The 14,768-nt window shown below is 43.2% G+C and overlaps 1 protein-coding gene and 1 non-coding gene across 2 annotated transcripts; both read right to left on the bottom strand.

Moving 5' to 3' along the window:
• Positions 1–9,296: 9,296 nt before the first annotated feature.
• Positions 9,297–9,369, bottom strand: TRNAR-ACG. The gene has a single exon. It is a non-coding gene; the product is annotated as a tRNA-Arg (tRNA).
• A 3,725-nt stretch (positions 9,370–13,094) lies between these two features.
• On the bottom strand, positions 13,095–14,197 carry LOC120647771. The gene is made up of 3 exons (XM_039924616.1): positions 13,916–14,197; positions 13,666–13,810; positions 13,095–13,234 (listed from the first exon to the last, which is right to left on the bottom strand). Exons 1-3 carry the CDS (start codon positions 14,195–14,197, stop codon positions 13,095–13,097), a joined length of 567 nt encoding a protein of 188 aa, XP_039780550.1.
• Between the last annotated feature and the right edge of the window lie 571 nt (positions 14,198–14,768).

Raw genomic sequence — 14,768 nt, forward strand, 5'->3', positions numbered from 1 at the left:
CACTCCACCTTTTTGCTCTCCAAAAGGGCTATATATGGACTGCACAGATTGGAGCATCTGATGCCTGGGTTTTTTGGTACAATGCTTGTGTTTTTTTTGTTGTATGCGGGCGAGGGCGGACCGGGCCGGAGATGGAGGGGATCGGATCGGAGAGCGCCGAAACAGATATGGTGTGCCGAGGAGAATGATTAGGGTTCAATGGTGTGTGATAGTGCTTCCCTCTGCCTGCCAACCATACCAGGACTTAGGAGGAGGGAGGGGAGAAAGATGATGTACAGAAATCTTGGTAGTATCTTTGTAACAAAAAGGTTCCGAATATATCGGTCATCTTTGTGTTGTTCGTGCATCTGAAAATGGATAATTCAAGTGAAGAATGTAATGCAGTAACCATGGAGGACAATGACCTAAAAGAAGATTCGTAACTCCGCCCCCTATAGCATCCAGCCTTTATTCCAGGTAAACGAAAATTTTCCTTCGTTTCATCATGATGAGGTACACAAAAGGTCTTGCAATATAACAAAAAACAGAGCTGACCGTAAGTGAGGTATGATCAAACATTTCTAATCAAGAGGAGATGACTTGTATATAGAGGTACTTGTAAGCAAAATCAAACATCAAACAAATACTGAATTATAGTTCTTACTTACCCATCACTAGCGCATCATCCATGCTCCCACATCGGCTAGCAATTTTAAGAGAGATGAACACAAGAAATCTATAGATGCAAGCAAGTGCTAATATTGAAGGAAAATGTATCTTGTTGGTTTCATTTTGGGTGCTTTCTTATTTTTTTTACTTAAAATCTCAGTATGCAAGCATTTCCACCCTATAACATCCAGCCTTTATTCTAGGTAAAGGAAAAAATGCTAGCCATTATTATTGTATCATCCAGATGCACACAGGTTTTGTTGCTTATTACAACAACATAACTTTTTGGGGGGGGGGGGGTGAGTAAAACGTAAAGACTATATGCGTCATCAATGTTTAGCTAACTAAACAAAAAAACACAGCCGCAACTGCCTATGAGTGATAATTGCACTGCTTATCAAACATGGTGAACACAAACTTATGTATTATTCAGATTCATACCGCGTTCAACATAACAAAGCATAAATCATCAAATCACAAAACCACATGAGTTAACACTAGCTTAAACTTTAAATGGAAGCATTAACCATGTCTGCAGCAACACGACTTAATACTAGTTTATCTGATGATTACAGATAATTATTTTTGCTGGTAATAACAACACACTAATTAAGAAATAGAACAAAACAACACCATGAGTGTTGCTAAAATCTTATTATGATATCTTGAGTGTGAGCGGTTTGTTTAGTCTGCATCCTGATTGTCTGTCACCTCCTCTTTAATCCTCAATTGTGGAGCCCTTCTTGTTGGACGATTGGTAGTCCTTGAGTTGGTTGCTTCTTCGCCTTTAGCCTTCCTGCTTCCAATGTTTTCTTCTTCCGACTCATATGGCGAATTTGAGTCAGAGGTGTCGTTACCATATTGCGCTGGCATAAAGCACACACATGCGCACGCACACACAAATTAGTTAGCATGAAAGCGGAAAACACAACAAAACATAGGAACACAAGGTGTCACCATCTTGTGGTAGCATAAAGCACACAAGAATTAGTTGTTAGAGTATGTGCAAAATTAGTCCTCTTATACGATATAGGTATTTACTAACACAATGTAAATGGTTGGAACAAGGACATGGTGATGATCGAATAGAGTACATATATATGTACACGAATTTATACGCTGTTTTACTTCCAGACCCACTTAGTACATAGATGAGTGGAAAGTGGGCATCACTTTGCCCTCATGGATGGAAAATAAACACCTTAGAGCAACTCCAGGAGAAAACAAAAATTTGAAAAAAAAACCCCCAACAAAACTGCATTCCAACAGTCTAGCCATCGGTAGGCCTCGCAAACCCACTCGGGATATCCGGCTCCTCGTGAGGCAAAGATGCCTAGCAGCTGCCGCTCGGCAAACACCTTCTCGCACCCCCCCCCCCCCCCGTGCAGCGGGGGCCTATTTCCCGCGCGCAGTCCCACTCTCATGCCATCGAGGCTGCGCCGGCGGCGGCGAGCACCGCCTGCGGCGGAGGAGGGCCTCGCGCCGTCGAGCTCTGCCTGTGGTCGAGGAGGGCCGCACGGCATCGAGCTCCGCCCACGGCAGCGGAGGGCCGTGCCGGCGGCATCGAGCTCCGCCCGCGGCGACGGAGGAGGGGTTGTGTGGCGGCGGCGAACTCGGAGGCGGAGACAAAGGGCGACAGCGCGGCGAGCTCGACGAACGGAGGAGGGGCGGCCGAGTTCGGCAAGAGTGGGGCCCAAGCGACAGTGAGCTCGGGAGGAGAGTTGGAAAGAGAAGAGCTCAGAAGAAGAAGATTTGACTAGTCTGTTGGTTTCCCACCTCTTGAAAAGTTAAATAGCTAGCTAAATAATTAGCTAAACAAGAATTTGGATAGTGTGATTTGGAGAAGCTCTTGGAGATGCTCTTTAAAAAAACATCCTGAGAGTAAGAGTAAATGTATATGCATGCACTATCTAGTTCACTTTGATTTATGTCTACCATTTATATCCACAATACAATATAAGAACTTTATGGTTCCTAAGACTACGAGGGAAAAATCATAGAACCTAAAGGAAATCATGAGAATACTCAAAAAAAATTTGAAGGGGTGAGGATACTCAAATTTGATGTCATGTAGCTATTCTTATTTTTAGAACATAAAATAAATTAGTATAAATCAAGAGGAATGAACCCACATATATATTTAACATTTATGACAATAGTGACAAGTGTAGAACTTACAACTGTTCATAATTTGACCATACTTCATCTGTGGTGTTCCTCTACGTCGGGATGATCTTGTGTCATTTATTGTCAGTCTACTGCGCAAACTTTCATGCTGCCAGGAGAAAAGAACATTAATCAATTATTTTGGGGGACTTCATGAAATGTCTCAAAACTAGTACTCCGATCCCTCAAGTCAAGACACAAATACTAGATATCGTAGACCAAGACATGGTCTCCAATGTATAGCTTTATAATGATACATAAAAATATTTTTTAGAACTCAACAATGTATAAGATTTTTAGTCAAAACTTGGAATTGGTGGATGAAACAAAATAGAAAGAGTTTGTGACCGTAGGGAGTATATAGCAATCTAGTATATATGCAATTGCTAACACAACTTTAAAAGAAATTAGTGATACTTAGTTAATAAAATCGCCTTCCAATTAATTCTTAACCTATCCATAATACATTGGAGATTTTTACAAAACAAAGATGGAACCATTTGAAAGCTAGAAAAGCAAATAAATAGATGGAACCATGATGATGTGAAGAATGCAAGTAATTACGGGTGAAGATGCGGTGAAGATTTTATATAGATAACAAAACCTCAAGAGAAAAATTACCAAATCTGCAGGGTTGTCAAAAGTATACAAGTCATGAACACTTATCCTTTGAATAAAAGTACGCTTCGATATTTTTCCAGTTTCTAGGAAGCACAATGCTGATTTTAGAGTACGGAATGTGTAGGAGCTAGCAGAATCCGTGTAATACTGCATCATAAGACAAACAATGATTTTGAAATCAATCTATGCACTCTTATCAAATGATGAAAATTCATGAACCATATTATTTACCGGATCTCTCCTGATAAGCCCTTCCTTTGTCTTTCTAAATACTAGCTCCTTTACCCATCCTTTTGGCAATCCACTTGGGTGAAACTCCACTATTGCAAGTAGCTGCAAAAGGTGCCAAATTAAAAGAGTAAATTGGAAAAAAATCAATCATTCAAAGATGAGATGTTTAAGCACGAGGCACACATTATCTTTAGAATCTGTGTTACATTGTCCATTTGTATCACACTTAGAGACTTTTTCCTCATTGATATATAGAACAACATCTTGTTTGGATAGAACTCGCACTCCAGTCTTTTGGTAAACATAAAACTGCAAAGAAACAATGTCAATGGTTAAAAATATCTATCAATCTGTACTAAAATCATTACTAGCAGATAAAGTTCTTTGCACTTGATGCTCATATTCATTCCATTAGTTACGAGCCCAAAATATAACACATAGTGTTGTTTATAGCAAGTTAATTGATTTAAAGCTGAGACAATGAGAAGGAAAAACAATATTTACATGAAGTATTGTAATGTATTTGAAACCATTGAATAAATACCACATGTAAAATGTTGTATGTAATGTACAAAGGATCAAAGAGATTTTTTTCTAAATTAAAATTATTTTAAGTTTAGAAATATGACATTGCAATGGCTTCACACACTGACATTCTCTACGTCCATGTAGCCTTAAGAAAATTGCCTATTTATTAGCACAAACTTATATAAGATTAAAAAAATTTAAATGACATATTTGTAGCATGCTCCACATCTATGTATAATAGGTAATTCAATTGCATATTTTGTGAATCAATCAACCAATGTATTTTCCTATTAAATGGCAAATGCCACATCTTAGAGTTAGGGAATTATTTGTTTGGATGTAGCAATTACGATTCAAATAAAGAAGCATTCCAGTAATACACATACTTTGTCTTACCGCATTTAACTAATACACTAGAACATTCCAATAATACATATGACATATTAATGTACATGAAAGGTACCAAGTGCAATGCAGTGCTCCTACTTTCTTAAAAAAAGGGTACCAAGTGACCAAATTCATGCCATTTTTACCTTGTACATCTTGTTCATCTTCTCCCCACCAGCTCTGATCTCCATCACCCACCCCTTTGGAAGCCATTCATGTTCTTTCTGGGACACAAATATAACAAATATATATAAATAAATATATAAACATCTATAACAAAAATTTGATGATATAAAAGAGTGTAGCTATGCACCTGGAAGCTATTTTCTGCACCACTTTCCTTTGATTCCAGTATACGCTCATCTGCCTGAGAAAAAAGATACTCCAATACCTCTGACTTCATGTTGAATGTGTAATCCGATATAGGAGAAGTGTAATACTGCATTAGAAATATTTGAGAAGCTTAAAAAAAATCCAAGGTAGAAGTTAAAGATAGAACAATCCATAAGGTATATTTATTTATTTATTGAATTGCAGATATTATATGACCTAGTATTTGAGATAAGATATACCCGGTTAATGGTGCCATCTTCCTCACGATAGACTTCCATTATCCATCCATCAGGGAGCCAATCTGGTGGCTCTACTAAAGCTTCAATATCCTCCTCCTCCTCCTCCTCATTCGAAGCTGTTTCGTGATTTACCTCCTCCTTAACTGGTACAATAGTCATAGACTTGTCATCCATTTCTTTGGCTTTGTTCACAATCTTCCTACCTATGTGTACCCCTTGTTTGGATCTCGCACAACAAAGGATTGGGTATTTATATTGATCAAGGTAACACCAGACACTAGCTGTCATCGACCACAGCTGGAAATTTTGTGGTTGTTTGATAATGAACAGCTCAAAGATTCCTTTTCAAGATATGACAGATAGCATAATATTGAATTCATTTAATGTTGCAGATACTCACAATTTGAGTGCACTTGATTCATCAGCATATGGAATGTAAAACGGAAAGAGGGTGAGACAACACGCGTTGTGTGAGCCTCTAAGGTAACTTAGTGGAGGACAACTCATAATGCAAGCTGTCATTCCCTGTACATAGCTGTACTACATTATACTTTGTAGCCAAGTGTTGTGGGCTTTTGGGGGGTACCCACAGCCGGGTGGCGGAACGCACCCGCCTATTCCCCGAGGGGAGTCTTCGGGGAAGTGCTAAGTGATTAGGCCGATCTAGCTTCGGGGCAAGAACGCAAGAACACACGGATTTTAGAGTGGTTCGGGCCGCCGGAGCGTAATACCCTACCTCCACTTGGTGATGTATTGCTCTTGGTATGAATGAGTCTATCCTCTGCCCAGCCCGTGCTTTTTTTCCGGCCGAGTCCTTCTCTAACGGGCGTCTCCCTTTTATAGAGCAAGGGAGGACGCGTACACAGGTGTTGGACCCCGACAGGTGGGCCCAACAAGGATGTATACTATACTGGAAAGATACTAATGGTGCTACAGTGGTTGGGGATCTCTTCTCGGATACGCTTCCTCATCCTGTAGACTCTCTGACCGAGGAGAGTCTTTATTTGTCCCATCGGCGAGGCGCCCGTTGGAGCAATGTAGCTTGCGGCGTAGACTGTGGGTCTACCTTGTAGGAGTTATGATACTCCGTCGCCGAGCTGTCGTGTCTGGCTGGCATAGCAGACTGACGAGTGTGGTGTGGGTGGCACCAGTGGCTGCACTGTGCGCCTTGGTAACGCGCGGTCAATCAGTACAGCCTGGCAAAAGTCACCTCGGGCTCTATAGTAGAGCGCACCTTTGTTTACCGCGTTGAATGCGGTAGGTGGGCGAGACTTCCCGGGGAAGCGTCACGGCCGCGCGCGCGTGCCGCCACCTGCGGACACGTGGCGGCTCCGGACCCCCCCGGGTGGGGTGCCTGATTCCTCCTGCTGAGGGGTCCGGATAGTATGTGGGGGTCCGGGACCCCGTGGGAGGTCCGGGGCCCCGACTGCTTTGCCCTGAGGGCTTTCTTCACCGGGACACGTGGCGACACCGGACCTGCCCCGAGAGGAAAGCGGATTCGGTGCCGTTGGTCTGGTGAGATAGAGCCGGAGCCCAGGGGTCCGGCTGCTCAGCTCCTTAGGGCGTAGTTACTGATAACTACCCGAGTCTTGACTCGGCAAGAGGGGGTACCCCAGTTCTAAGGTACCGACACCAAGATATCACAAATAATCAATACCTTCCTGTTTACAGCCAAAAAAATAACTGATTCCTACAACATGATCTCACATATTGTTATGCATCGATCTGTCTATTAAAATGCAAAAAATTTTATGATTAGGCATAATAGATGGGATTTTGAAATCCAAAGTTATTATAATGTCAAAAGTATACAAAAATGTCATGTAGTTGATTTGAAATTTTAGAACTTAAATGTGTGTGTATCCTTTTTAGCCTACATTTGTTTTAGGAAGATGTCATTCTACGAATCCTTGAAATATTACTAAAGTCTCATGCTATAGAATTGAGATTCAATTTAGTAGAATCAAAAAGTCCGCAAAATATATGATTTTTTCTAGAGATGAGGACGGATATGATATGTCCTCCATAAAACTTAACTATGAAACTCAAGTTTTTTTTTAATCTCGGATACGTGTTAGAGCTGCATATCTGTACATTAAGAGCGGTGGTAGAAGGCCAAATACAACAAAAAACACCAATCCACTTTGGACCAAAAGTGGGAGGTGTTAAACAGAGAAGGACTATTATTTTACATGAAAACCGTCTAAGGAAATGACCCTACTTAACCTAGAGTTGCTTAATTAGTGACCCTAGGCCTGCAAAAGGTCCGGGGCGACCCGTTTTGAAGCTCGCTCCGCTCCTCAATTTGGCCCATGGACCGAAGCGGGTCGATTCAAAAACAAAAGGGGGCAAGAGGGTCGTGACCCCATCCATCCGCGGTGACCCGAGGGGCGACCCTCCTCGCATGCCGCCGCTGCGCTCCGCTGCCGCGGTCTCGCATCGACTTCGGACTGCCCATCCCCGCCGCGGCCTGCCGCGCTCCCCTCCACCCTCCTCTCTAGCTCGCTGCCGCACTCCCCTCCGGCCTCCTCTCCAGGCTCCAACCACTAGATGCCAATGTCGCCGGCGGCGGCGGCAGATTGACCTCTTTCTGCCGTGTCCGAGCTCGCTCGTCATCCTCGCAAGCTCTAGCGGATTTCAAGGGCCGGATCTCGCTCGCCTCTTGGCGGATTTTGCCTTGGCCGGGTCTCCTCGCCATGATGAAGAGCTCGATGGAAACCGGGAGTCAAGCCCTTTCCCCCAGCATCGGTGAGATAAAACTTCTTTGGTCGATTCTTGGTACGCATGCTGATTAGTGGTTTAATTCAGTACACATGATGTACAGCTTCAGAATGCTAGAGATCTAGCATGCCTTGTCGGACATACATACGTACACGAGGTTCGATCCGCGGAGCCCCGCGGGGCATTGGCGCCAGCAAACTAGCGAGGAGCGGGTCGCCCCTCGAACCTGATTCGGAGCAAACGGTTCACAGGGTCATCTTCAGGAGCGACTCGATCCGGCCCTTTGCAGGCTGAAGTGACCCCGTTGAACCACCCGTCTTAATAACTGGAAACGTACGAAAGTTACATGAAGATGCGTCTAAAATGTTTGGTGAAATCGATTACAAAGATAAATTTTTTAGAGAGGAAAAGAGGTTCATAGCATAAGAAGTTTGAGCCATGGCTCGGCACGCTAAATTATCAGCTCAAGAACAGACTTGTGCTGTCAGTTGGGCCGTCCGCAAAGTTTTTGGGCCGAGATACCTCCAATGTTACTACGAGTCAAAGAAAAAAAAGTTATATATATTCCATTTAAAATTTCTATACTGCTTCTAGAAAAATCGAAATTTCTACAGTAAACCAGGAATTCGATTCCTGTACAACGACCATGTGTATATAAATCACACACAAATTTGTCTGATATGAGCTTATGTGTTTTGGCTCTTGCTTTCCTCAGATCTCCAAGACTAGTAGAAAAAACTAAGAGCTCACAGAAATAGACACGTAATAGTAATTTATTTATTATGTTGAGTGGCGTAGGAAACAACAGCACGATACAAGTTGTTTCCAGACATTTGCTCAACGATACTCCATTCACAACGGTGCACGGTACAGTTGTGAACGGGGCGTTTATATTCACTGCGTTCGGCAGGCTGGAGCTGGAGGTTGAAGTTGGAGTGGTGTGAGAAAAAAATACTGTTATCTGACTGGTGGCTGGAGGCTGGAGCTGGAGCGATGTGAGAGGAAAAAACTGTAACACTGGAGGGCTGGAGACCAGCCGAACACAGTGATTAGCTGTTTCTCACATCTCACAAAAAGGAAGAAAATGTTGGCCCCGGACCCAACGTGAACGTCCGACGGGCAAGCGCCAGCCAGCCGCCAGCTGTTCCTCCGGCCCGGCGGAAAATGGAGCCCGAGTGCCTCGAGCGTTGCCCCGGACGGGACGCTGCTCTGGGTGCCCGTCGGCGACCATGGAGGCGGCGCAGCCTTGCGCCCCTTTCCACCATCGCCGGAGTGGCTATGGCTTGGTACGGTGGTGGTTGCCGACGGGGACGAGCCCTCAACGCCGGGCGTGGCCTGCTGCTGTGCTGTCATTCTTTGCGCAGGGTCCTAACATTGACTGCTTCGAAGATCAAACGATAAAGCAAAAAACTAAAAACGCAACGACTCCGCTGGGGATCGAACCCAGAATCTCTGGTTCCGTAGACCAGCGCCTTATCCATTGGGCCACGGAGTCATGTGCGTGTCTGCGAGACGCAACGCACTTATTCAATCAAACAGAATTGACATGTGAAGGCCCATTACCATCAAGAGGTGAGGGCCTGTTTCAAAGCTGCCTTTGCACCGTGCCGTAGAAATTATAGTCAAATAGTTAGAGAAATATTCATATTCATTCTCTAGTGTGTTTTTTGTTGAGACAGTCGAAAAGAATTCGCGCGCCTCCAATTGATGTGGCATGCCCCTTAAAATGTTGAAAAATAAGTACGGCATTTCATTGTGTTTTTCTCCCTTACTAAGACAAGGAACGCTGTGCCACATTGCGCATGCTAGAATCAAAGCCTAAGACAAGGAACGCAACAAACGAGGTGCTGCTAACCATGCATTGTCCGCGAATTAACATACAAATGAAATAGAGTTGTACCAGAAATTTCATGACTAAAGATCACTATAAGATAATTAAGATGATACTGATACAAACTAAATGTAAATTCATTGGCTTCAGTTATTACGTCCAAAAATTTGCAGCGCTACTACTGTGACAAACACGCTCATCTAGCTGGGTTAAAGGAGCATCCAGACTTGCTCAGCCAGCACCGCCTCGTACTTTCTATCACTGCCATTGCCATCCAGTGCATCAATAATGAAATGGAACTTCATACATCTATCCCTGTATTTGTGAATTTCCTCATTTGAGATTTAGAGTCTAAGAACTCTTGTAACTTTTTTGACTGTAGTCATTCACATGTGAATGACCAAAGTTGAAACTTTTTTCATAATTAAAAAAATGCCTAACTGCGGATGCTCCATCTCCTCACCACTCACCACTCATTTGAATTTGAGCTTGTCGTTTGCCTAATGGACTAAATTTTAGTTGGGATGAAACTAAACTTTACTCCAAAGTTTAGTCCACCTGTTTGGATCACATAATGGACTAAACTTTACGCTTTTAGTCCATGAATCTAAACAGGGTCTAAATAACGCTGAGAGCGAGTATAGCCTGATCAGTGATCACATCAATCGAGTCTAGATTGATGGCCAGCTAGCCAATTAATGCCATCCATTTAAATGGATTGATTCGTGGCGATCAGCTCTTCCTATATCCAGCCCATTTTATTTATTACTAGTTCAAAGTGATTGATTGAAGCAATCTTTTAGTATACAAAATTACATGGGATTGATTGGACCGATTTTTTTAGGATGCAATTGATTCTACCTTGAAGGGAAAACGTGTCAAAATCCAAACTTTGTTGGTGCTTCGCTATTCCAGCCTGTCTCGGAATCAAAAACATTATTTTGGAAATAAAAATTTGGGAAACCAGAACAGTTTTTTTTAAGGGTTCAAAAACCGTAACACTTGTTACCATTGCTTGTTAAGCCACGCAGAAGGCAGATAATTCTGGAATCCGCCTCCCCGCAGGCTTAACGAAACCAAAGCGCACGCGCGTTCCCTGCTGTCGACTGGCAGGCTCGCCGATTCCGAAGACCCAAGTTGAGTTCCGAGTCCGATTCCGAAGGCCCAAGTTGAGTTCCGAGTCCGATTCGAGAGCCGTCGAGCGGGCCCCTATTTAGTTGGAATGTTGGGCACCCTCCCCGCAACCACTGCCTCTCCCGCCTCCTCGCAAACCGCCGCCGCTCAGGGCTCCCGCTCAGCCGCTCGCGTCTCCCTCTCTCTGCGATCGCGGCATCTTCGATCCGGCGATCCCGTTCCTGGACGCCGCGCCGAAGAAGGATGGCCGGTCACGGGGCACCGCTCCTGCGCTGCGCGGGCCTGGCCCGGCGGGAGATCGAAGACGACGCGGCGCGCGGGTGGTCGTCCGCGGTCGAGGAGCGCGGCCTCGCCCTGCGCCGCCGAGGAGGCCCCGCCGCCGCGTCCTGCGCCCGCCGCCGCGGTGGCATGATCCGCGCCGCCGGGGAGGAGCGTGGATGCCACAACGACGAGGCCGCCGTGCCTGTTGCCCTGGGAATCGGAGCGGAGGCCGCCGCGGTGGCGAAGGCGCCGGTGACTTTTGATCCGATGGCGTTCTTCTGCGTCGCCGTCCTCTAGTCAGAGTGTGGCGTAGCGTAGTGTTCATGTCTGTACTCTGTACTAGTGTAGATCGCTTCTATCTGTATTCTGATCGAACGATTCCTCAACGTTTAGATTTGCTGAGCCAGATTCTTGTAGAAAGATTCGCACTTTTTGGTGTGTATAGAGTTGGATTTGCAGAGTACATGTAATTGAGTTGTTGCAATGGCTTTGTGCTGCACATAATAATGAAAGCAACGGAACAAAGTTTTACTTTTTGGTGTCAACCTGGCTTGTTATTCAGTTGCGTGATCTTGTCTTATGTTACTGCAATCCTATTTTCGAAAAGTGAGCAGCCAATCTCAAACAGACCAAGTTCTACGCTTTCTTGGGAAAATGATCATACAGCGATATCGATGTCACTCCTTTCTGAACAATCTGAACCTGGAGATGATATATACTGATTAGTAATCTGCTATGAAGTATGAATCCAGCATACAGCTCGATTTTTTTCTTCTGACAATCCGGTTCAGACCAATTCGAAGAGCAAGTCAAAGACCATCCGACAGGAGGAGGCCAATGCAATGGCAACGAAAGGTTCAGACAAGTCACCATTTGCAAGCCGAAACGTTGACTGCACCTCTGTTATTTCTAGCCAAAATTTGTTATTATAATACAGCTGTTGGATATAGTGATGAACATATTGATTTTATTGGATGAATTTGTGGTGGATTATGGATTGGAGATAGAAAGGAACAGGAACTAGGAAGAACACTGAATGGGGAAATTCTAGATCGGATCCCCTCTGGATCCTTCTCTAGTCATATCTATTTGGAATTGAAACTTTACATTTTAGTCCCTATGAAATATCTATTTTACAAATAGATACCAATACTCTCCCTCAAGATGGGGCAAAGACATCATACAGACCCATCTTGCTACAAAATGCAGAAAATATTTTTACAGGCAAACCTTTGGTCAATACATCAACTACCTGACTAGTTGATTTTACATAGGGTAGACAAATTACTCCCTCATCCAACTTCTCTTTAATAGAGTGACGATCGATCTCAATATGTTTCGTTCTATGACGATGAACTAGATTGTTGGTTATATCAATAGCCGCTTTATTGTCACAGTATAGCATCAAGGGCCCATTTTTAAACAATCTCAATTCAGTTAGAAGAATCTGCAACCACAATAGCTCACACACACCATGAGCCATAGCACGAAGCTCTGCCTCGGCAGTAGACCATGCTACAACACTTTGCTTTTTACTTCACCAAGCAACAAGATTACCTCCGACGAAGGTACAATACCCAGAAGTTGATCGTCTATCATCCAAAGAACCTGCCCAGTCCGCATCAGTATAGCATTCAACCTGCATGCTTCCTTGTTTAGTGTATAAAAGACCCTTCCCTGGGCTGCTCTTAAGATGTCTCAAGATGCGATACACAGCATTCATATGAGATAATATGGGATCATGCATAAATTGACTCACCACACTTACTGCAAATGCAATATCAGATCGAGTATGAGAGAGATATAAGTCTTCCAACCAATCTTTGATAACATTCTTTATTCACTGGAGTACCAATGTCTTTACTTAAGCAATGATTCTGTTCAATAGGTGTGGCTGCGGGACGACATCCAAGCATTCGAGTCTCCTTTAGTAGATCTAAAATATATTTTCGTTGGGATAGAAACATCCCTTTTGGTCCACGTGAGATTTCAATTCAAAGAAAATATTTCAACTGCCCCAAATCTTTTACTTCAAACTCTTGAGCAAGATATTTCTTCAAATCAACAATCTCAGTGATATCATCCCCAGTAATCACAATATCATCCACATACACTATTAGAATTGCTACCTTACCTGTAGCATGTTTAAAGAATAGTGTATGATCAGCATTACTCTGGATATAGCCTCTTTTGAGCATTGATTGCCTAAAGCGGTCTAACTAAGCTCTAGGGGATTGCTTCAACCCATATAGAGATCGACATAATCGAAGTACTTTTCCATTTGTTTGACTTGTTTCAATGCATATATACTTCTTCATGAAGGTCACCATAAAGGAAAGCATTTTTAACATTCATTTGATATATATCTCAATCCAAGTTGACAACACAAGATATAAGCGTTCTTACTGAATTCATCTTAGCAACAGGTGCAAAAGTTTCATCATAGTCGATCCCATAAGTTTGGGTGTATCCTTTTTGCCACAAGACGAGCTTTATACCTCTAAACCTTTCCTTTAGGTGTATGTTTAATGGTGAAAACCCACTTGCACCCAACAGATTGCTTACCTTGCGGTAGATCCACAAGCTCCCAAGTTCTATTCTTCTCCAAAGCTCTCATCTCTTCCAGCATTGCATCCTTCCACTTAGGATCTTCTTTGGCTAATTTCCAGTTAGTGGGTATAGATACAGAATCAAGAGATGCAACAAAACTCTGGAAGGATGGGTTACAAAATTCATAGGAGATAAAATTGAAAATGTCATGTTTGTAATCTTTAAGATATGCTGGAATATTAGAAGATCTAGTTGGCTTCCTTACAGCTATAGGTTGGTCATTTCCAGGAGTGGGCTGAGTAGACAATTGATTATCTCCTTGCTCTAGAGTACTAGATGGAGCATTAGGACTAAGAGAGTGTGAGTTGGTACCTGGGTCCTCGTGCATAAGCGACTCTTTATCTCGAGAAGGCAGATCACTCTGCATATCTCCATGACAAGGATTATTACCCCCACTCTCACTATCATTATTAATTTCCTCCCCCTGACTATGAACCAAATTATCACCAAAGGAACCAACTGAAGGAGGAACAAGAATAGAGCCCATGTGGCTACCTCTACTGTCTCTCTCCCCCTCTTATTGTCCTTCAGGTGGAGAAAGAGTAACTCCAGTGTCATTGGTCGGCTCATAATAAGGTTCATATTCACGAAATGTCACATCCATACTCACAAAGAAATGATGTTCCGATGGACACCAACAACGATAACCCTTTTGAGTAGGAGAGTATCCAACAAAAACACATTTAACAGCACGAGGGTCAAGTTTTCTAACATCATTTCTGTAATCATGAACAAAGCAAACACATCCAAAGACTTTTGGAGCAACAATAAAGTCATTCGAATTCAACAGTAACTCAGCATGAGATTTATTGTCAAGAACTCGTAGAGGCATATGATTAATTAAATAAGTAGCAGTCTTTACTGCCTCTCCCCAAAGAAATTTAGGAACATTCATTGTGACACATAAGGGAACGAGCAACCTCAAGTAAATGCCTATTTTTTCTTTCAGCAACACCGTTTTGCTATGGAGTGTTAACACAGGTTGTTTGATGTTCAATACCATTAGAAACAAGGAAATGTTCAAACTCCTGGTTAACATACTCTGTACCATTGTCTGA

The sequence above is a fragment of the Panicum virgatum genome, chromosome 9K (genome assembly GCF_016808335.1).
Source record: "Panicum virgatum strain AP13 chromosome 9K, P.virgatum_v5, whole genome shotgun sequence".
Lineage (NCBI taxonomy): Eukaryota > Viridiplantae > Streptophyta > Magnoliopsida > Poales > Poaceae > Panicum > Panicum virgatum.